Source organism: Hemitrygon akajei, chromosome 17, assembly GCF_048418815.1.
Source record: "Hemitrygon akajei chromosome 17, sHemAka1.3, whole genome shotgun sequence".
NCBI classification, from domain to species: domain Eukaryota; kingdom Metazoa; phylum Chordata; class Chondrichthyes; order Myliobatiformes; family Dasyatidae; genus Hemitrygon; species Hemitrygon akajei.
In genome coordinates this window covers 7679165-7704063 of record NC_133140.1, presented here as the reverse complement: position 1 = coordinate 7704063, position 24899 = coordinate 7679165, and the positions used below count along the sequence as shown (strand labels likewise).

The 24899-nt window shown below is 44.7% G+C and overlaps 1 protein-coding gene across 6 annotated transcripts in view; it reads right to left on the bottom strand.

Annotated features, from left to right (window-relative positions):
* ndrg4 (NDRG family member 4) overlaps positions 1-24899 on the bottom strand; it is a 214831-nt gene that overhangs the window by 47879 nt on the left and 142053 nt on the right. For 5 of the 6 annotated variants that reach the window (XM_073069634.1, XM_073069631.1, XM_073069633.1 and 2 more), the window contains 2 exons: positions 2289-2409; positions 290-352 (listed from right to left, as the gene is read on the bottom strand). In XM_073069634.1, coding sequence (XP_072925735.1) covers positions 290-352; positions 2289-2409 — 184 coding nt within the window. The remainder of the gene's footprint in view (positions 1-289; positions 353-2288; positions 2410-24899) is intronic. The other variant, XM_073069635.1, reaches the window with a different exon arrangement.

Genomic DNA, 24899 nt, shown 5'->3' with positions numbered 1-24899 from the left:
CAGCTTTCGACTTTACCCTGGGGAAAAGAAAATCTGAACATCCGCCTTCTGTATACCATCCATGATTTTATAACTCTCTAGAACAGGGGTTCCCAACCTGGGGTCCATGACCCCCTGGTTAATGATAGGGGTCCATTAAAAAGTTGGGAAACCCTGTTCTTGAAGATGAACTCTTGGCCTCCCTTGCTCCAGTCCCAGCCCGTCCAGTCTCTCCTTATAACTCATATATTAGAGTTATGGGATGTTTATTAGAAATATTAGGTGCTTAACAACATGCATGGAGACTCACCCAAAATGCTGAACTACACTTGGCAACATGGCAGCAAGCTGGTCCATGGTTGGAAATTGGTACCTGAAGGAACAACAGAGCACTGAAAACAGTTGGTGAGCTCAGCCCCTCTTTATATCAGACAGCAAAGAAGCTATCTCTGGAAACAATAATACAAACACTGACATATCACAAAAATTACAAATGCTGGGTCACAAAAACATGATGAAATTGAGTTTGAAGGAGTAGAAATTTAGCTGAAATTCAACGCCAGTGAGCACAAAATTCCTGGCTGACCTTCAGTGTAGTACTGTGAGACTAGTAGAGGAGCAGCTTATGGATGAAATGCCAAACTGATACCTTATCTGACTTCCGAAGTATATGAAACAACTCATCATCCTATTTTGAAGAGCAGAAGGTGAACTATGTCTATTATTCTGGTCAATATTCATCCTTCAATCAACACCACTCAAACAGATGAATTAACCATTGTTGTGTCTACGTTGGTTGTGATTTAATGTGCAAGGACGTGTTTGAGAGTTCTTGAATGGGGCAGGGAAGATGTTCATAAATGGTGGTACATCCTTTGGTAATTTCAGTTTTTGATGGCACTTTAAAAGAATAAGATTCAAGGCCCAAGGTTGAGTCAGAAGTCTGGAAGTTGAGCTCCATTGGCCAGAGCACTGGGTCTCCAAATCTGTGCAAATCTTTTGGGGTAATTAAAGGCCCAATATCTGCATGCTGAGTTTGAATCAGAGTCTTTCGGAAGCTGAAGGCTGAAGGAGACAGCTTGTCTTGGAGGCAGAGGACTGTGCATGTGTGCGGGTGGGAGGGAGGAGGAGGGCTTGCTTTGCTGTTGTTGTTTTCTGCTTTGCTTTGCTCTGTTCTGTATTGTTCTGCCAAGCATTGTGGGCATGCTATTTTAGTGCTGGAATATGCAAAGACACTTGCAGGCTGCTCCCGCATACCCTCAGGTGTGTTGGTTGTTAACGTAAACAATGCATTGCACTGTAATGTGAATTCACTGTACGTGAATTTAAATCTTGAACTTAAATATAACCATATAACAATTACAGCACGGAAACAAGCCATCTCGGCCCTTCTAGTCCGTGCCGAACGCTTACTCTCACCTAGTCCAGCTGACTATGTGAACTTTAATCTTGAATCTTGAAGATTGGAAAAATAGTTTAAACAATCACCAGGCTGCAGACCAAAGTTATGAACTGCCATGAGTACAAACTCTTTCCCCATGCATTTGGCAGCAATATTTTTCCTAATGAATAAAGAATGATAAAAACTCCAGTCAATTGACCTTCCGTGTGTCAAAATATGTTTGTATAAGGAACAGAATTCCAAACATTTTCAGATAGGAAAGGGAAACCAGCATAAAACAATGCGGTGACACAGTAGCAGTTAGCATAATGATATTACAGTGCCATTGCAGGTTCAATTCCACTGCTGTCTGTAAGGAGTTTATACACTCTCCCTGTGATCGTGTGGGTTTTCTCCAGCTGCTCCGGTTTCTTCCCAAATTCCAAAGACGTACAGGTTAGTAGATTAATTGTTCACATAAGTGTAATTGTGCAGTGTAGGCTCCTTGGGCTGGAAGGGCCAGTTACCGTGCTGTATCTTTAAAAACAAAGTAGTAAATAAATAATGCCTTAACTGGCGTGAACAAATATTGTCATCCTTCTTTGCAATGGAGTAAAAAATCTTGAACTACATCTGACATCACTGTGGGAATCTATAAGCTGCAAACAACCAGAGAAGCAGCAACAACCTCTTGTTCAGGGACAATAAAGCATGGGAAACAAACCGATTAATTAACTCATAAAGCAGGATGCTGGAGAGTGGGTTACTGATATCAATCAAATGACCGATATCAATCAATGGGCACAAATGATTTCCATACACATTCATTTATAACGGGAGTCACTGGTTAGAAATAATCCAAAAGTTTGAATGATATGGAGAAAATACTAGGACCTTTCAGTTGATGGCAAATGTCAGTGGGACTCACCCTGCAGGGAATTGTGAGGCATTTGTCTGCTGGCCAGGGGCATCCACGTGGCACACAACAAAGTGTTTGGTGATTTCCTGCATGTCCTCAAAGTTGAAGAACGTGTTGAAGCACAGCTTATCTAGGAAAAGAAAGGAAGATGGGTGCTCCATTAAACCCAGCAGGAGCTTTACCATTGGCAGCTCCACTCTGAAGTGCGGGAGTAGCAACAGGCCTGTTGGTGGTTCAGCGTACCAAGATAACACTGAACCACAAGTTTCCAGAAAACAGTGCAACCAGAAACTTGTTCTCCTTGCTGTACAACAGCAGCGCTCATAGTATCACACTATCAGGGTGGAGGAACATAAATTCATCCTTCCAACAACACTTAATCCCTTTTGATCAGTTGGCAGGTGTGTGTCTTACTCCAGCACTCCAGGTCCTTGCCCTGTAAATCGAGCTTCCCAAGAGGTTCACCCCTGTGAGCTCAGACCTACCCCTTCCTAGCCCCATAATCCATGTCCTTGCCCTGTAAATCACACTTCCCAAGAGGTTCACCCCTGTGAGCTCAGACCTACCCCTTCCTAGCCCCAATATCCATGTCCTTGCCCTGTAAATCACACTTCCCAAGAGGTTCACCCCTGTGGGCTCAGACCTACCCCTTCCTAGCCCCACTGTCACTGTCCTTGCCCTGTAAATCACACTTCCCAAGAGGTTCACCCCTGTGGGCTCAGACCTACCCCTTCCTAGCCCCATAATCCATGTCCTTGCCCAGCAAATCACACTTCCCAAGAGGTTCACCCCTGTGGGCTCAGACCTACCCCTTCCTAGCCCCACTGTCACTGTCCTTCCTTCATGTCCCCCTCTTTGTACTAGCCATTCAGCAGATAGAGGTGCAGCAGCAGGCATAGTTGTGAAGTGATTGCCCATGCTTTCAAACAAAGGGGTACTATGACAAATGTATTTCAACGCCTCCACTGGAAAAGTGATCCAAAGGTGCAGGCGTGAGACTGGTCTCCTGCACCCATGACATTTGTTCCATTAATCTGTTAAGTGAGATACAGCTCTCACTTGAGATTCTTCCTTTGAAATTACTATACTCATCATCACTCTCTTTTAAAATCACTCTCTGTATATACTAAATACCAATTATCTTCATTTCCTCTCCAAATCTCACAAACTTATTTTTGCCTCCCTATCACATACAGTTTAGCTTGACTTCAGAACTGGTATTGTTCATGACATTGCACAAAAGCAGTTTCCCCAAAATGATTCCATGGGTGAGAAATTACAGTTAAACTGAAAATAAAAGACCCTTGGAATAAAGGTCAAATTAGATAAAGCTGGAGAAAGTATGAAGGATTGATTAGAGTGGGTTGAAGGAGAGAAGTTGTCTGAATTTGTAGATGGTTCAGGACAGAAGCAAGGGTTTAACATTTTGGACAAAAGATACAAAGGTAATGTGAGGGAAATTTTTTAGTTATTTGGCCCTTTTGAATTGGAATTTGCTGCCTGTATGGCTAGTGGGAGCAGTATCAATCATTGTCTAGAAAGGAGACTTGGGCAAATGAACTTGCAGGGCTATGGGGAAAGAGTAGGTTAAAGGGACTAACAGAACTGGTCTGGCAGCATTTATTATTGGCCAAATAAACCCTTCAGCACATACATCGGTTCTGTGGCTTGATGAATCAGAAGCAACCAACATCAAATTCAAAGTGAAAGTGCACCAGGTGAAGTATTGGGGCATTTACCCTTTTAAGATTCCATGAAGCCTTCAACAAAACAGGTTACAACATCCTCTTTTGTTTGGCTCTAATGTGAGGGTGACTGGACGATCCACCTGCCCATGAGCACATCTGCTGTCTTCTTTCAATTATCTATCATCAGTCTCTACTTTTCCATATCACCCTTTTGAAACATCACCTGACTTAATGACATATGGCAATACCCAGTACTACTTAAACATCTCTTGCAATCCCTTAAATACCCCATGTTACTCTCTTTTAATTCTGTCTTTCACGGGATGCAACTCTGCCATGGGCGGTCCCAAACCCAGTTGTGATGGTGGAGGGATGGGCATGGGGCTAGCAATCCATAAGACCATAAGACATTGGAGCAGAATTAGGCCATTCGGGAATCAAATCTGCTCCACCATTAGATCATAGCTGATCCATTTTCCTCTCAACCCCATTCTCCAGCCTTCTCCCATTAACCCTTCATGGCCTGACTCATCAAGCATCTATCAACCTTGGACTTAAATACACTTAATGACCTGGCTTCCACAGACACCTGTAGGAAGGAATTACACAGATTCACCAGCACCTTGCTAAAGAAATTCCTCAACTCCATTCAAAATTGATGTCCCTCTATTTTGAGGTGGTACCCTCTGGTCCTGCACTTCCCTACTATGGAAACATCTTCCCCACAACCACTCTGTCAAGGCCTTTCAACATTCAATAGGCTTCAGTGAAATATCCCCTCATTCTTCTAAATTCCAGCAAGACAGCCCCAGAGCCATGAAAGGCGCTTCATATGATAAGCCTTACAATCCCTGAAAATTTTTTGTGAACCTCCTTTGAACTCTCTCCAATGTCAGCACATCCTTTCTTAGATAAGGGGGTCAAAAATGTTCTCAATACTCCAGGTGACTCCTTACCAGTGCCTTATAAAGCCTCAGTATTACATCCTTGTTTTTGTATTCTAGTCCTTTCAAACTGAATACTAACATTGCATTTGCCTTCCTCACCACTGATCCAGGTCTCCTTGCACCTCAGATTTTTAAATTTTCTCCTCGTTTAGAAAGCAGTCTATGCTTTTCTTCCTTCTATCAAAGTGCATGGCCATACACTCCCTGACACTGATCTATCTGCCACTCCTTTGCCCATTCTCCCAATTTGTCCAAGTCCTTCTGTAGCTTCTCTATTTCCTCAAAACTCTCTGCCCTTCCACTTATTTTCATATCATTTACAAACTTGGGCACAAAGCCATCAATTCTGTCATCCAAATCATTGACGTACAATGTAAAAAGAAGAGGTACCAATATTGACCCCTGCGGAACACCACTAGTCACCAGCAGCCATTCAGAATAGACTATATTTATTCTCACTCTTTGCCTCCTGACAATCGGCCAAATCTCTGTTCACACTGGTATCTTTTTTGGCTCTTATCTTGCTAAACAGTCTTGTTTGTGGCTTTCAAAAGGACTTTTGAAAATCCAAGTACACAATATCACCGATTCTTGTTTGTCTATCCTGTTCATTATTTCCTCATAGAATTCCAACAGATTTGTCAGGCAAGATTTCCATTAAGGAAACCATGCTGACTTTGGCCTATTTTAAAATGTGTATCCAAGTACCCCAAAACCTCATTCTTAACAATTGACTCCAACATTATCCCAACCACCAAGGTCAAGTTAATTGGCTTATAATTTCTTTTCTTCTGTCTCCTCCCTTCATGAACAGTGGAGTTGCATTTGTAATTTTTGTGTCTTCCAGGACCTTAATGCCTCCACAACCTCTTCAGCTACCTCATTCAGACCCCTCGGGGGTCATGCAGCTGGTCCAGGTGACTTATCTACCTTCAGACCTTTCAGCTTCACAATCACATTCTCCCCAGTAATAGCAACTGCCCTCACTTCTGGTTCAACAATCTCACATGTCAGGCATGCCTCTCATGTGTTCCACAGTGAAAACTGATGTAGAGTACTTATTCAGTTCATACGCCGTTTCCTTGTCCTCCATTACTACCTCTCCAGCATTAATTTCAGTGGTCTGATATCTACTCTCACCTCTCTTTTACTCTTTATATATCTGAAAAACTTTTAGTCTCCTTCTTGATATTATTGGCGAGCTTACCTTCACATTTCATCTCTTCATTCCTTACCAATTTTTTAGTTGCCTTCTGTTGGTTTTTAATGGCTTCCCAATCCTCTAACTTCCCACACTTTTGCTTTTATGTTGGCTTTAACTTCCGTTGTCAGCCATGGCTGTGTCATTCTGGCTTCAGAATATTTCTTTGTCTTTGGAAGGTATCTATCCTGTGCCTTCTGAATTGCTCCCAGAAACTCCAGCCATTGCTGCTCTGTCAACATCCCTGCTAGTGTCCCTTTCCAATCATCTTTGACCAGCTCCTCACTCATGTCTCTCTAATTCCCTTTACTCCACTGTAATACTGATACATCTAACTTTAGCTTCTCTCTCACAAATTTCAGGGTGAATTCTATCATATTATGGTCACTGCCTCCTCAGGGTTATTTTACCTTAAGCTTCCTAATTAAATACAGTTCATTACACAACACCCATCCAGAATACCTGATCCCCTAACAGGCTCAACCAGAAGCTGCTCTAAAAAAGCCATCTTGTAGGCATTCTACAAATTCTCTCTCTTGGGATCCAAAATCAGCACCAACCTGATCTTCCAAATCTATCTGCACATTGAAATCTTCCCTGACTATCATAACATTGCCCTTTAGAGATGCATTTTCTATCTCACATTGTAATTTGTAGCCCACATCCTGGCTACTATTCAGGGGCCCCATTAGGGTCTTTTTACCCTTGCAGTTCGATAACTCCACCAATAACAATTCTACATTTTCCCATGACACCTCTATATAAAGATTTGATTTTGTTTTTTTTAAATCAGCAGGGACACTCCACCCACTCTGCCTTCTTGCCTGTCCTTTCAATACAATGTGTATCCTTGGATGTTAAGCTCCCAACTATAATCTTCTTTCAGCCACAACTCAAAGAGGGCCACAGCGACATTGTTGCCAATCTTCTGCTGCGCCACAAGATCACCTACCCTATTTCATATATGGCGTGCATTCAGGTTATACACCTTTAGTCTGTAATTTGCCCTCCTTTCCAATTTGAACCCCCTGTTGCAATGCAACTGATTACACTGGCTGCAGTTTTGTCCTACCATCTGCCTGTCCTTCCACGCAGTCTCACTACACACTGCTTGTATACCAACTGTCTCATCCTCAGCTCTATCACTCAGTTTCCCATCCTTTTCCAAATCAGTTTAAACCCTCCCCAACAGTTCTAGCAAGCCAGCACACAAGGATATTGCACCCCGCGGGTTCAGGTGTAACCTGTCCCTATTGTACAGGTTATACCTTCTCCAGTGAATCAGAAATCTGAAACCCTGCACCCTCAATTAGCTTCTCAGCCACACATTCATCTGCCAAAATAGCCTATTCTTACCCTCACTGGCACAAAGCACAGGCAGCAATCCAGGGATTACGACCTACGAAGTCCTGCTTTTCAGGTTTCTATGTAGCTCCCTAAATTCGCTCTTCAGGACCTCCTCCCTTTTCCTACCTTTGTCACTGGTGCCAATATGTGCCAAGCCATCAGAATCCACAGTGCCAGAATCAGCGCCCTGGAGCCATCCTCACTACCCCTGCTACTACACAACACAGACCCTGGATATCCATTGAATATTGAGGCCAAGTGTTGAAGCTCATTACAACTGTACTATGTGATTATTACCTAACGCATCAGCCAAAATCTAATTGCTTATTAGCTTTTTCAGTGACTCAATGCAGAAAACTTTATTATCTGAAAAGTCTTTTTGTCTTGGAAGTTTTGTCCAGTGCCATAAGTTCCTCACCACTGATCGAGCAGTCCATCCTCAAGCACTGTCTCAGAAAAGATGGAATTACAACCCCATATCGATTCTATCAACAAGATCAGTTAATTCCTCCTCCAAATCACAAGGGAGAGGTGTTTCTTTGATAGTACGTGGATCAGAACAGAATGCAGAGACTCCAAAAAAATGTGTGCAGGATAGTTTTTTGCAGCAATACATAGAGGCACTAACTAGAGAAGGGGCAGTGTTGGATCTTCTGTTAGGGAATGAGATAGGTCAGGTGACCGAGGTATGTGTTGGGGAGCACTTCAGGTCCAGTGATCACAATGCCATTAGTTTCAATATAACTATGGAGAACGATAGGACTGGACCCAGGGTTAAGATTTTTGATTGGAGAAAGGCTAACTTTGAGGAGATGCGAAAGGATTTAGAAGGAGTGGATTGGGACAATTTGTTCGATGGGAAGGATATAATAGAGAAATAGCGGTCGTTTAAAGGTGAAATTTTGAGGGTACAGAATCTTTATGTTCCTGTTAGGTTGAAAGCAAAGGTTAAAAGTTTGAGAGAGCCATGGTTTTCAAGGGATTTTGGAAACTTGATTCGGGAAAAGAGAGAGATCTACAATAAATATAGGCAGCGTGGAGTAAATGAGGCGCTTGGGGAATATTAAGAATGTAAAAAGAATCTTAAAGAAATTAAAAAGTTAAAAGAAGATATGAGGTTGCTTTAGCAAGTAAGGTGAAAATAAATCCAAAGAGTTTCTACGGTTATATTAATAGCAAAAGGATAATGAGGGATAAAATTTGTCCCTTAGACAATCAGAGTGGACAGCTATGTGCAGAGCCAAAAGAGATGATGGAGATTTTGAACAATTTCTTTTCGTCAATATTCACTAAGGAGAAGGATATTGAATTGTGTAAGGTAAGGGAAACAAGTAGGGTAGTTATGGAAACTATGATGATTAAAGAAGAGGAAGTACTGGCACTTTTAAAGAATATAAAAGTGGATAAGTCTCCGGATCCTGACAGGATATTCCCTAGGACCTTGAGGGAGGTTAGTACAGAAATAGCAGGGGCTCTTACAGAAATATTTCAAATGTCATTAGAAGCGGGGATGGTGCTGGAGAATTGGTGTATTGCTCATGTGGTTCCATTGTTTAAAAAGGGTTTCAAGAGTAAACCTAGCAATTTGACGTCTGTGGTGGGTAAATTAATGGAAAGTATTCTTAGAGACAGTATATATGATAGACAGGGTCTGATTAGGAACAGTCAACATGCATTTGTGCATGGAAGGTCAGGTTTGACAAATCTTACTGAATTTTTTGAAGAGGTTACAAGGAAAGTTGACGAGGGTAAAGCAGTGAATGTTGTCTATATAGACTTCAGTAAGGCCTCTGACAAGGTTCTGCACAGAAGGTTCAATCGTCAGGTGTTAATATTGAAGTAGTAAAATGGATTCAACAGTGGCTGGATGGGAGATGCCAGAGAGTAGTGGTGGATAACTGTTTGTCAGGTTGGAGGCTGGTGACTAGTGGTGTGCCGCAGGGATCTGTACTGGGTCCAATATTGTTTGTCATATACATTAATGATCTGGATGATGGGGTGGTAAATTGGATTAGTAAGCATGCAGATGATACTAAGGCAGGTGTCACTGTGGATAATGAAGCAGGTTTTCAAAGCTTGCAGAGAGATTAAGGCCAATTAGAAGAGTGGGCTGAATGATGGCAGATGGGAGTTTAATGCTGATAAGTGTGAGGTGCTACATTTTGGTAGGACTAATCAAAATAGGACATACGTGGTAAATAGTAGGGCATTGCAGAATGCAGTAGAACAGAGTGATCTAGGAATAATGATGCATAGTTCCCTGAAGGTGGAATCTCATGTGGATAGGGTGGTGAAGAAAGCTTTTGGTATATGTTGGCCTTTATAAATCAGAGCATTGAGCATAGGAGTTGGGATGTAATGTTAAAATTGTACAAGGCTTTGGTAAGGCCGAATTTGGAGTATTGTGTACAGTTCTGGTCACCAAATAATATGAAAGATGTCAACAAAATAGAGAGAGTACAGAGAAGATTTACTAGAATGTTACCTGGGTTTCAGCAACAAAATTACAGGGAAAGGTTGAACAAGTTAGGTCTTTATTCTTTGGAGCGTAGAAGGTTGAGGGGGGACTTGATAGAGGTATTTAAAATTATGAGGGGGTTAGATAGAGTGGACATGGATAGGCTTTTTCCATTGAGAGTAGGGGAGATTCAAACAAGAGGACATGAGTTGAGAGTTAGGGAGCAAAAGTTTAAGGGTAACACGAGGGGGAATTTCTTTACTCAGAGAGTGGTAGCTGTGTGGAACGAGCTTCCAGTAGAAGTGGTAGAGGCAGGTTCGGTATTGTCATTTAAATTAAAATTGAATAGGTATATGGACAGGAAAGGAATGGAGAGTTATGGGCTGAGTGTGGGTCAGTGGGACTAGCTGAGAGTAAGCGTTCGGCACAGACTAGAAGGGTCGAGATGGCCTGTTTCCATGTTGTAATTGTTATATCGTTATAAAAAAAGGGCAGGGAGTGGAATATTCCACAGTGCCTCCGTGAAAGTGATACAAGTTCAATATGGCACAATACCTTTATGAACTGGGTAATGAGGTTTGATTTATGTGGGTGACTGGAAGTAACAGCCTAATTATCCAACAAAAGCCTAATCTCCTTTTTCCTTTCTTTCCTTAAAAACAATCCATTAATGAAGCAGTATATGCGTTTTCAGTACAGTCGGCCCTCCTTATCTGCGAGGGATTGGTTCCGGGACCCCCCACGGATACCAAAATTCGTGGATGCTCAAGTCCCTTATTCAACCTGTCTCAATACGGTGGATCTTAGGACCCAGCCGAACCCAAGACCTTATTTAACCTGTCTCAGTGCGGTAGACATTAGGGTGAACTGCAGAGATCTGAATCCGCAGTGTTTCTGTTCACGAAAATAAACACGATAATGATTGAAAATAAAGTGGAAATAATAAAGCGATCGGAAAGAGGTGAAACACCATTGGTCATTGGAAAAGCATTAGGCTACATCAGTCAACAATCGGAACAATTTTAAAGGATAAAGTGAGAAAGGCTGTGCCCCATTGAAAGCTACAATTATTACTAAGCAACGCAGTGGTTTAATTATTGGGTTTTGGGGTTTGGGGTTTTTGATCCTCCACATCAACCTGGCACAGTGGAGAGCGCACTCGGAGTGATCTGTCACTAGATCGAACTCGCGATCTTGCGTTCCCGAGCCCGGCGCTGAAACATACGTTCTTAAGTGTTTTATATGCATAGAAAGGTAAAATATATACTATATACGAAGACAAATGTTTGACTAACTGACGCTAAATAATACCGGATGTACCTGTTCCGACTTACTTAGTTAAGAGAACTTGCGATTTTTTTCGATCCCAATCCACGATAATCTACGCACATCCTCCCGTATACTTTAAATAATCTCTAGATTACTTATAATACCTAATACAATGTAATTGCTATGTAAAATAGTTGTTATACTGCATTGTTTAGGGAATAATGACAAGAAAAAAAGTCTGTACATGCTCGAACAACAAGTGTTGGAACAGCACTTCCGGGTTTTTGTGATTTGCAGTTGGTTGAATTCTCGGATAAGGAGGGCCGACTGTATTGGGATAGAAATTTGATAAATAGTTACCTGTGTTAAAGGCATGGAACAATATCACATGGCTATAAGAGATGGGAGCAGAATTAGGCCATTCATCCAATGGAGTCATTCACTGTTTTACCACTACTTAGTCACTGCTTTAGTTCCACTGAATTCAATGGAGCTAGTTCGTGAATACATTCAACAGCTAATATTCTCAAGCACATTTAGAGGTGAGATCCAGGAACAAATGACTATCCACTGACATTTTACTCTCCCAAGATCCCCATTAATAACAAATATAGTCAGAAGATGCCCTGACAGGAGGGTAGAGCCTTACTGCTCCTCTCAGTAACAGTCCTTTCACACTCACTCAACTGCCTGATCAAGTACTGAAGGTCAAAGGACAACGTAAGAGTCTTCAGCAGAATAAAGCTCATGTGTGGTGCTAAATGGTCAACAAATTGCTGTGAATGGTTTCCAGATTACCCTTGTGACAAAGCTGAATAAAATTGCTGAGCCATCAGTCACCTTTCCACAATGCTTCGGTCAGGTCTGTGCCTGCCCTTGGGCACTGCAGTGAGATATAACTGCTTATCAGTTACCCACCACATTAAGTGGTCCTGTTGGCCTGAACCAGTGTACAAGTTTCGCCTGTCTGTACCCTACCTGCACCCTGTTCTGCTACAATATAAAATCTGTACCTATTTCAGTACGTGCAACCACACTGTGTTTGTATCCACTCTATTAAATCATGCTTGTGTTTGTTTGCAGTCTGCACATGAGCCTTTACTAGTGCAGAATGTCCCAAAGCCTTTTTAGTTTGGAGCTATAGCAAACAGCAAGGCTGCCTGCAACAAAAGCATGTCTGATTGCACATGTTAAATTTGCCCCTCTCCCCCTGTTGCAAATTGCACTAGATACAAGACCAGCTGATGGACTTTAGTGAGTTTCATATTCATAACTGTGGCTGAGCATTGCACTCATGATCTTCCAGATTCATCTGCAGAGTTCTCAAGGTGACCTACACTGCACCACAAATAACATGGCTGCACCATTAAAAACGAAACACAAACGCATTATCTGCAGAAATGATTAATTATAAAAAACTTCAAAGGACTGGCATCGACACCCTGCAGACCCCCAGCCCCATTTTCATAATTTTTCTGTGTTAAATTTCTCACGGCAGCAGCCAGTCACAAACAGCAGCAGCTGTCTGTGTTCTGCATCTTAATAACCTTCTGCACCAAAGCAGCTTCCAGCAATATTTTGTGGCTGGTAAACCAGGTTTAAAAGGGTGGAAACACACATGGCCATAGGTGTTCAGAGACATACATATTCTAATAGTAGGCCAGACTAGTTAATTTCTCAGAGACGCCAGGCCAGCTGTGGCCAGCCCAGCAGTTAATGCAATGTGGACCGAATGAGGCACACCTCCCTTTGGCTGCAACGTATTTGTCCATAAATAGTCCCACAATGACTGGGTGCTATAACAGAATGGTTATCCCAGTTTATTAGTATTTGTGCATCCAAATGTGTTCTGTTCCAATTCCAGTTGTATGTGAAAGGGAGAATAAAACTACACCTGCACAACAATATTCAGGATGATGGAAGTAACGATCTGAATTGACTGCTTTTTTAATGGCAGGATGTTTGCTCTTTTTTTCGTTTGATTTAAGTATTTTTTTCCCTTTTCTTTAACTTTGCTGCATTTTCAACCCATGGATGATCTAATGTGTTTTCTGAGCAAACACGAGGAAATCTGCAGATGCTGGAAATTCAAACTACACACACAAAATGCTGGTGGAACACAGCAGGCCAGGCAGCATCTTATAGGGAGAAGCACTGTCGATGTTTTGGGCCGAGACCCTTCATCAGGACTAACTGAAAGGAAAGACAGTAAGAGATTTGAAAGTAGTGGGGGGAGGGGGAAATGCGAAATGATAGGAGAAGACCGGAGGGGGTGGGGTGAAGCTAAGAGCTGGAAAGGTGATGGCGAAAGTGATACAGAGCTGGAGAAGGGAATGGATCTTGGGATGGGAGGCCTCGGGAGAAAGAAGGGGGGGAAGCACCAGAGCGAGATGGAGAACATGCAAACAAGTGTAAGCAGAACAAGTGCTACACCTGCCCTTACACTTCCTCCCTCACCACCATTCAGGGTATCCTTATAAGTGGAACAAGTGCTACCCCTGCCCTTACACTTCCTCCCTCACCACCATTCAGGTCTCCAGACAATCCTTCCAGGTGAGGCGACACTTCACCTGTGAGTCGGCTGGTGTGGTATACTGCGTCCGGTGCTCCTGGTGTGGCCTTTTATATATTGGTGAGACCTGACGCAGACTGGGAGACCATTTCACTGAACACCTACACTCAGTCCGCCAGAGAAAGCAGGATCTCCCAGTGGCCACACATTTTAATTCCACGTCCTATTCCCATTCTGATATGTCTATCCATGGCCTCCTCTACTGTCAAAATGAATCCAAACTCAGGTTGGAGGAACACCACCTTATATACCGGCTGGGTAGCCGCCAACCTGATGGCATGAGCATTGACTTCTCTAACTTCCGTTAATGCCTTTCCTCCCCTTCTTACCCCATCCCTGACATATTTAGTTGTTTGCCTGTTCTCCATCTCCCTCTGGTGCTTCCCCCCACTTCTTTCTCCCGAGACCTCCCGTCCCATGATCCTTTCCCTTCTCCAGTTCCGTATCACTTTCGCCAATCACCTTTCCAGCTCTTAGCTTCACCCCACCCCCTCCGGTCTTCTCCTATCATTTCGCATTTCCCCCTCCCCCCACTACTTTCAAATCTCTTACTGTCTTTCCTTTCAGTTAGTCCTGACGAAGGGTCTCGGCCCGAAACGTCAACAGTACTTCTCCTTATAGATTCTGCTTGGCCTGCTGTGTTCCACCAGCATTTTGTGTGTGTTGCTAATGTGTTTTCTTTTCATTCTGTTAAAGCAATAAAGAGGTGTTTTTTTTTTAAACTACACCTGCACGAATCCCTGCAGCATTCAGTGACCCTGTGATCTCTTTCCCGGATACAATCTTACTAGCTCTCCACTTGGCCTTAGATCACCTGGACAATAGTAATATCTACGTCAGTCTGCTGTTCAACACAATCATACCCTCAGTTCTAATCAACAAGCCCCAAAATCTGGGCCTCTGTACCTCCCTCTGCAAATGGATCCTTGACTTCCTCACTGGGAGACCACAGTCAGCGCAGATTGGAAATAACATCTCCTCCTCACTAGCAATCAATATGGCCACACCTCAAGGATGTGTGCTTAGCACACTGCTCTATTCTCCCCATGCCCATGACTATGTGGCTGGGCACAGCTCAAACACCATATACAAATTTGCCAATGACACAACTATTGTTGGCAGAATTTCAGATGGTGATGAGGCAGCATACAGGAGCGAGGTATATCAGCTGGTTGAGTGGTGTCACAGCAACAATGTTGCACTCAACATCAGTAACACCAAGGGATTGATGTGTTCAGGAAGGAAAAGTCAAGGGAACACACACCAGTCCTCATCAAGGGATCAGCAGTGGAAAGGGTGAGCAGTTTCAAGTTTGTGGGTGTCAACATCTCTGAAGATCTAACCTGGGCCCAACATTTTGATGCGATTAAAAAGGCAGTAAAGAAGATAGCAGCTATATTTCACAGGAGTTTGAGGACACTTCAAAGACTCTCATAAATATCTACAGATGTAGTGTGGAGAGCATTCTACCTGGTTGCATCGCCATCTGAATGGAAGGGCCATTGCACTGGATTGGAAAAAGCTGTAAACTCAGCCAGCTCTATCATGGGCACTAGCCTCCCCAACATCAAGGCCCCATCACCCAGGACATGTTGTCCTCTCGGTGCTACCATCAAGGAAGAGGTACAAGAGTTGAAACACACACAATGTTCAGGGACAGCTCCTTCCCCTCTGTCATCAGATTTCAGAATGGTCCACTGACCCATGAACACAACCTCACTATTTTTATTGCTCTCTTTTTGCATTATTTAATTTAATTTCATATACTGTATGTCTCTTATTGTCACTGATAGTTTTTTTTATGATGTTTTGCAATGTATTGCTGTCACAGAAGAACTTTCCCAACATAGGCCAGTGATGTTAAACCTGATTCTGATTCTGCTTGCATTTATCCATTCTCAAATCCAGCTGCCATCCTCAGCACCTCAAATTATCTCCCTGCTTAGATGAATGATGTTGCCATCCCATAAACATATGGCATATGTCACCAAAGTTTATACTGCTGGCAACAGAACCCTGTCACCATTGTCCACAGATCATCTTGAACCCAGAGCAGATTCTTTAATGTCCATCTTGGCAGGGTCATACCTAACTCTGCTGAAGCACTTACTGACTGGGAGGTGGGAATGACATAGAGTGTTTACTTTTCTGGGCCACTGCCCACAGGGTATTTGTAGTAATTGCTTAAGATACAAGTGCTTTATTCACTTATTCTTCTCTCCCTTGCTCCTTTTCACAATGACATACCACCTCACACAGTGCAAAATATTCCAGTGATCACCAAAAGCATGTTATTAAACAACATTTGACACTTTCCAAGATAATAAGATGCTGGAACAGTTTGATCAAAGGAGTAGGTTTTAAGCAGGAAACAAAATGACAGAAGGGGAGGCAAAGGGAGGGAATTACACAGCTTAATGGCTCAACAGCTGAAGGTACAGCCACTAATAATGGTGTTGTGGCGACCCACTTCCTAGCGCACTCGAACCGGCTCACAAATAGCCAGCGCGCCGGCATAAAGGCCAGTCCCAAAAGGGCGCCAAGTCTGCTTCACCAGCAAGGGGAAAAGCCCACGCGCGGGACAGGACTGTGAATACGTGCCCCCTACAGCATCCGCGCCCGGGGAGGGCGGGATCAGGAAGGCTTTAAAGCGAGGCTGTGAAGTTCGAATAAAATCTTTTTGTAACTGCAGTTTACCGATTCCGTGTCGTTATTTTCAGTGCTGTGTGTAGCACACCGCTACAATTGGTGACCCCGACGGCCCAAACGATATTTGGGCTGAAGATGACCGACGCCGCATCTGTTCATGCGGTTTCGTTGAAACTGCCAAGCTTCTGGACGCTGCGACCTCACCTATGGTTCCAGCAAGCAGAAGCCCAATTCCACGTTCGGCAGATAACCTCGGAGGACACACGTTACTACTACGTGGTGAGCTCCCTCGACCAGGACACAGCGGCCCAGGTTGAGGAGTTCATACAGTCTCCCCCAGTGGACGGCAAATACACGGAATTCAAAGCCCTGCTCATAAGGACTTTTGGACTCTCACGGCGCGAGCGGGCTGCCCGCTTACTGCACCTGGATGGTTTGGGGGACAGGCCGCCATCAGCTTTGATGAACGAGATGACCGGAGGTCACAAGCCCTGCCTCATGTTTGAGCAGGCATTCCTGGAGCAGCTGCCCGAGGACATACGCCTGCTGCTGTCCGACGCGGATTTCAGCGACCCCCGGAAGGTGGTAGCCCGGGCGGACTTGCTGTGGAACGCCAAGAAGGAGAGTAGGGCATCCGTTGCAAAGATCACCAGGCCACGCTCCCAGCAGCAAACCAGACCAGGCCCGGTAACCCCAGAGGCAGAGGTGAGGAGACCAACGAACAATGGTGCTTCTACCACCAGCGGTGGGGTGCAGAAGCCTGCCATTGTAGCCCACCCTTCAAGTTCCCGGGAAACGCCAGGGCCAGCCGCCGCCAATGGCTACGGTGGCTGGCCATCGGGATAGCCTCCTGTATGTGTGGGACAAGCTGTTGGGACGCCGTTTTTTGGTCGACACCAGTGCTGAGATCAGCGTCTTACCTCAGTCGAGTTACGACACCCGCAACAGGGCACCGGGTCCCACCCTGAGGGCCGCGAATGGCAGCACAGTAAGGACCTATGGCACCCATACGGTGCAGCTACAGTTCGGCTCCAGCCGGTTCACATGGGACTTCACACTGGCCGCCGTAGCCCAACCGCTTCTGGGTACGGATTTTTTGCGGTCTCACAGCCTACTGGTCGACCTGCCGAGGCAGAGACTGGTCCACGCAGAGACCTTTCAGACGTTCGCCCTGGGTGAAGCCCAGTTGCCAGCCCCACACCTGGACTCCATCACGCTGTCTGACAATGACTTCACCAGAGTCCTGGCAGATTTCCCATCGGTTCTGGCACCACAGTTCATGGCAGCCATGCCCAGACACAGCGTACAGCACCACATCCCGACCCAGGGACCACCCCTCCACGCCTGCGCACGAAGACTCCCCCCGGACAAGCTCCGACTGGCGAAGGAGGAGTTCAAGAGGATGGAGGAATTGGGGATCATACAGCGGTCCGACAACCCATGGGCCTCCCCCTGCACATGGTGCCCAAAGCGACAGGGGGCTGGAGACCATGCGGCGACTACCGCAGGCTGAACGAGGCTACAACACCGGACCGCTACCTTGTGCCGCACATTCAGGACTTTGCAGCAAACCTGCACGGCGCACGGATCTTCTCCAAGGTAGACCTCGTCCGGGGATACCATCAAATCCCGATGCATCCGGACGACGTCCCCAAAATGGCACTCATCACCCCGTTCGGCCTTTTCAAGTTCCTCCGCATGCCGTTTGGCCTGAAGAATGCCGCACAGACATTTCAGCGGTTAATGGATGTGGTGGGACGCGACCTGGACTTCGCTTTCATCTATTTGGACGACATCCTCATAGCCAGCAGCAGTCGTCAGGAGCATCTGTCCCACCTCCATCAACTCTACGCCCGACTGAGTGACTACGGTCTAACAATCAACCTGGCCAAATGCCAGTTCGGGCTTGACACCATTGACTTCCTGGGCCACAGGATCACTACAGACGGGGCAACCCCTCTGCCCGCTAAGGTAGATGCAGTCCGCCATTTCCCCCGACCCACTACAATCAAAGGCCTTCAGGAATTCGTGGGTATGGTAAATTTCTACCACCGCTTCCTCCCTTCAGCTGCCCCCTATTCGCCCTGATGTCGGGTCCGGGCAAGGACATTACCTGGGATGAGGAGTCCGCCGCCGCTTTCATTAAAACGAAAGAAACCTTGGCAAATGCCGCGATGCTAGTGCACCCCAGAACGGATGTCCATACCGCCCTCACAGTGGACGCATCTAACACGGCAGTCAGTGGAGTGCTGGAACAACTCATCGAGGGTCGCTGACAACCCCTGGCGTTTTTCAGCAAACACCTGCGACCACCTGAGCTCAAATACAGTGCTTTTGACCAGGAACTGTTGGCACTATACCTGGCAATCCGGCATTTCAGGTACTTCTTAGAAGGTAGGCCCTTCACCGCGTTCATGGACCACAAACCGCTTACCTTTACGTTCACAAAGGTGTCCGATCCCTGGTCGTCCCGCCAGCAGCGCCATCTGTCCTACATCTCTGAATACACGACGCATGTCTCGGGTAATGACAATGTCGTGGCGGACGCGCTCTCTCGCCCTAACATTCATGCCCTTTCCCAAGGGGTAGATTTTGAGACACTGACAGAGGCGCAGCAGGCAGACGAGGAGATCCCTAGTTACAGAACCGCAGTCTCTGGTTTGCAGCTCCAGGACCTCCCCGTAGGCCCAGGTGACAGGACCCTACTCTGTGACATCACCACCGGCCAACCCCGTCCCGTCGTCCCAGCAGCCTGGCGGCGGCACATTTTCAACCCCATTCATAACTTAGCGCACCCCTCCATCAGGACAACCGTCCAGATGGTAGCCAACAGGTTCGTTTGGCACAGACTCCGCAAGCAGGTCAGTGAATGGGCCAAGGTGCAGCAGCACATCAAAGCTCTGCCGCAGCAGTTCCACCCCACCCACCGGCGTTTCAACCACATTCATGTGGATATCGTGGGCCCCCTGCCAGTGTCGCGCAGAGCGCGGCACCTCCTCACTATCGTGGACTGGTTCACCAGATGGCCAGAGGCGATCCCGCTCACCGACACCACCTCCTAATCTTGCGCCCGGGCACTGATCACCACCTGGGTATCCTGCTTTGGTGTACTGGTCCACATTACCTCCGACAGTTCACCTCCAGCCTGTGGTCAGCTATGGCCAGCCTTTTGGGGACACAGCTGCACCACACAACTGCCTACCACCCACAGTCGAACAGCCTGGTGAAGCGTTTCCACCGTCATCTGAAGTCAGCTCTCATGGCCCGCCTGAAAGGGCCTAACTGGGTGGACGAGCTTCCCTGGATCCTGCTCGGCATCCGCACGGCACCCAAAGACGATCTGCACACCTCGTCAGCCGAGTTGGTGTACGGTGCACCCCTGGTCGTCCCCGGGGAGTTCATACCAGCCCCAAGGGGGCACGAGGAAGAACCCGCAGCAGTCCTGGGCAGACTACGCGAGAGGCTCAGCAACCTAGCCCCCATACCCACTTCGCAGCATGGGCAGAACCCGACCTGCGTACCCAAAGACCTGCAAAACTGTAAGTTCGTTTTTGTACGAAGGGGCGGGCATCGGCCACTACTACAGCGGCCCTACGAGGGGCCGTTTACGGTGATCAGGAACAACGGGTCCACGTTGGTGCTGGACGTTGGGGGGAGAGAGGAGGTTTTCACGGTGGACCGAGTCAAACCGGCCCATGTGGACGTGGCGCAGCCAGTCGAGTTTCCGGCACCGCGGCGCAGAGGCAGACCTCCCAAACAGGGTCCGGCCCAGACTGTGGACATTGGGGGGGTGTATCGCCGGTTCTGGGGGGGCGGGTTATGTGGCGACCCACTTCCTAGCGCACTCGAACCGGCTCACAAATAGCCAGCGCGCCGGCACAAAGGCCAGTCCCAAAAGGGCGCCAAGTCTGCTTCACCAGCAAGGGGAAAAGCCCGCGCGGGACTGTGAATACGTGCCCCCTACAGCATCCGCGCCCGGGGAGGGCGGGATCAGGAAGGCTTTAAAGCGAGGCCGCGAAGTTCGAATAAAATCTTTTTGTAACTGCAGTTTACCGACTCCGTGTCGTTATTTTCAGCGCTGCGTGTAGCACACCGCTACAGTGTAACTAAAATGAATCAAGGGTGTGCAAGAGGCACACATAAGAACAGCAAGCTATCTCCGAGAGTTGCAGGGATGCAAGTAAATACGTACACAAGACAGAATGAAGACAGGCTTGGTAAGCAAAGTGTGAATTTATAACTTTGCTGCACAGTTGATCAATGTAGATCAGCAAATCCAGGCTGATGAGTGCATGGGGTTTAATGTAAGAGAATATTCAATGCTAAATTTCAGAAGACTCAAGGTTTATGGAGGCTGGAAGCAAGCAGATTAGTCAGGGATTCTGTAGAAATCACAGATACAAAGATATCAAAACCAGGTGAACTGGGGCAGGGGAAGAGTTAGAAAATCTATTTTTCTGGAAGGAAGCAGCCTCAATGATAGAGAAAATACCCAGTTAGAAACTCAACTCTAGTCAAATAATGTAAGTTAGCTGTAAAGAACTTGGTTAAAGCTTGAACAGTTGCTGAGAATGAACATAAAGGCTTCACTCTTCCTAATACTCAGTTGGAAGAAATTTCTGCTCATCCAGGAGCAGATACAAACAATCTTCCCTGGCTGGTAAACCTGGCTTTAAAGGACAGAAACACACATGGCCACAGGTGTTCAATGGGGAGAAATGGTGGCAATGTAGATCACAGTTATTAACATACTGTAATTATAAAGATTATTTTCTTCTCCTACTTTCTTACTTTGCAATGGATTCATGCTTCTTTCATTGTCTCTGGCTAACCAGGTGACCAACTAACAATACAGCCAAAAGCTCAAAGTACTAATGCCAACATCAGTATCCTGGCTCTCACCTCCCAAATAACACTATTAGTTTGTTTTTTTATTTTAAAATCTTAAACAACATAGACTGAATTTTATGCTTTCCTTGTACTTGTAGGCCATGGTAATTTGTATGTTCTCTGCTGTTACAATCACTCAGTCATGTTGGAAGCCCTCAAGAGCTGGGTGAGAACTCCAAGAAGAGTGTGCATTTAGTTCAGTGTTCTCAAGTGCAGCATCCACAGAGTATGTACTCTGTTGGTGTTAAGCTGGTGGTGGCAGAATTAAATGAACTGATTAAATCAAATAAAGGAATTACTTTCAGACAAGCACAGCAGATGATGATATGTTGCAGCAGCAGTATCTGGAAATTGATGGAAACCATTGGGATCTAAGGCAACCATATATTCAATAAGTACCTATAGTCTAAGAAAGTTTGGCTCTGAACTGATAAGCTGAAGTCTGTGATTATGACACTGGTATGCATTATGGAGCAGATAGGCTGCCTGGTACTTCATTCCAGAAGGCATTCCCACCCCTTTATTTAAATACTATAGACATAATCAGACCAGAGGGACAGAAGTATGTGACCATAGCATCGAGGTATTGGAGGAGTTCCAACCTGTGTACTTGTTGAACATGTACAAGGTACTTTTATCTTCAATTAGGCAAATTAATCACAGTACTTAGCGACACAGAGAACAAGAAAGGACCCCAAGGAAGGATCCAGAAGCTGAAATACTAACTGGTTTCTCTTTCCTCGGATGCTGCTCAACTGGCTGAGATCTTCCAGCCTTTTTGTTCTTGTTTCAGATTCCAGCACCTGCCATTCTATTTGCTTTCCTAGCTGGTCACAGCCTGAGAATTAAATGCAATTCTAGACACGCTTTTACAGAATGAATGTTCAGAAAAGGGTGGAAAGGAGATTTACAAAGGTTAAAACCAGTAGATATAAAGCAGTAAAGCCACATCCACACAGAGACTGACAGTAACAGTTAATTTAAGAGACCATTCAAGTTAACAATTTCCTCCTGATTTCTTTTCCATTTCTAACTGCCAGTTCTTAAAATAATTATTACCTTGATAACTTTAGTGACATTTTGTTGTGGAGATTGCCCCCACCCTCTCCACCCTCACTGATTTCTGCATCTTGAAACACATCAGGTTTTTCACTTTTCCAGCTTGGAATGAAGACATTCTTGACCTGAAGAGTTGACTTTCTTCCTCTCCCCACTGATGCTGCCTGACCTTCTAAGTACCTCCAGAATTTTTGTCTTAGTTTTGGATTTCCAACAAGTGTAGTTTTTATTTTGTTCAATAAGTGAGAAGATACCTTTCACCTTAGCAAAATGCTAAAAAGCCGAAGGCATGAAACGAAAATAATTGGACCAATTAGAGGGGAGATGAGGAAAAATATTTCATTCAGAGGGAGGCAAGGATTTGGGAGGTAAGGGAGGTATGCCATGTGAAAGTGTTTGCATCAGAAACTTTTAGTGCATTTAGGCAATACTTGGATGTGTTCTTGAAGAGCCCCTGCAGGGTTATAGATCAAATATGGAAGGGCAAAAAGGCTACAGAGTCTCTATTGGACTCGCACAAGCACAATGAGCCAAATGGCTTTCGTGCTACCTGCAAATTTTCCACAGTTTAAAAAAAATAAATGAACTGAGAAATTGCAATATGATACTTTTACAGTGATACTTCAGTCCATTTTCCTATATTAAAATAACAATGATATTGTGCATAGATCTTCAAATGAATTCCTTGATTATTTAGTGTTTGCACAATTCCTTCTCAAAGTGTGATTAAAAACTATTATATGTATACTAGGTTTAGTCAGCTTCAAAAATAAAGCATCTTCCAGTAAGTTTTCATCTATGGAAATCAAGCTTTAGTTAGGCTTAATATCCAAACCACTGGAAATCCATGCCTAACACACAAAATGCTGGAAGAGACAGCAAGCCAGGCAGCACTTATGGAAGGAAATGATAATTTGATGTCTTGGGCCATGACCCTTAATCAGAATGGGCTTAATCTAGGCCTCTTAGATGACAAATTTGTCATCTGTCTTGGGCTATGACCCTTAATCTGGATGGGCTTGTGTCTCTATAGGAAATTTTTCATCTGTCTTGAGCAACTCCATTTCCCTTGCATCCAACTATGAATCCCAAACAAGGAAAGCAAAACTCTGAACCATAAATTTGTAATGCCCACAGATAAAACTTTATCTTAGATCACAAGCAGTTTTCAAAAAGGTCAATTTTAGCAGGAAAGAGGGGTCCCACCAATAAAACTCACTGTGGTATCCAGACAACATCCAACTATAAAAGTATAATGATGTTGTGCATGGTGCATGAACACACTCTTTAACAACAATCCCATAATTTCCACTTTTAATGGCTTTCAATAAAGTCAGTTCCTTCAAGCAGACATCATAACTAGTATCCAGTCTGTGTTGCCAATGACATGGTGTAGAGGACAGTAGTCTACCTGGGAACTGGATGGACAGCTATTTTCTGAAGTACTGATCTTTTAATTTGCCGCTCAATCCATTGTTTAAAGTAATAGTTCCACATTGATGACGTAATCTTCTTTTCAAGTTTATTAACAGATTTGATACAGCACAAACAGCTTAACCTTGTCCCAAAAATTCAAATATTACAAGCTGCACTTACAATGGAAGGTAAATTTAAAACTAATACACATCATGATATTTGAGTAGGCCTATAATCAACCTTTAGGACTGCTTCAGCAAATGGACTTAGTGTTTAGCAATTCATAAACACAAGAGATTCTGCAAATATTGGAAAACTTGAATAACACATACAAAATGCTGGAGGAGCTCAGCATGTCAGAGAGCATCTATGGACAGGATAATAAACAGTTGATGTTTCAGACTAAAACTCTTTTTGGGTCAATATGAAGTGTCTCGCGCAAAACGTCAACTGTTTATTCCTCTCCCTAGATGCTGCCTAAAAACAGATTTCTTATTTAAAATACAATTTGGAAAGCACAGAACATGAGTAATTTGACACTGTAAAAGTATCATGGTTGAGAAGGGGAAAAAAGACTGGATCTACAGCTGCCCAAATCTCTTAACCTCAATTGTTTTCACTTTCAGCCTGGACTGTTGTAGTCAATTTGACAGAGACTCCAACTGGCCAGTAAATCCATTACCACTGCATCATGAAGGCAGAAGGAAAACTAAATGCTGCTTGGCCTCCTTTATCATATAGCAAAGTTCAAATGCTCCCATGAGTTTGGACAACAAAGATCAGCAGAGTTTTTTACTCTATGCTAAAAGGCAAGAGTTAGAACTAAAGTTGACTCTTAAGTTATCTACATGCACCTCTGAGTAACTAACCCTGACTGTATATTCCCCTCTCTTATCCAGGGCTGTAAAGGTCAATATCAACACCAATGCACCTCACCTGACTAATACCTGTAAGTCAGGGTGGACCAGCAAACAAACACAACATCCTCTGGTCTGCATATCTTCAAGCATAATTAAACAGTGTTTAATATTGCAAATATATTATTCACCCATAATTATGTCCATGAATCATTTGTATGGATTTCCAACAGACTAAACTCTTTGTACAGTATCACAATGGACCAA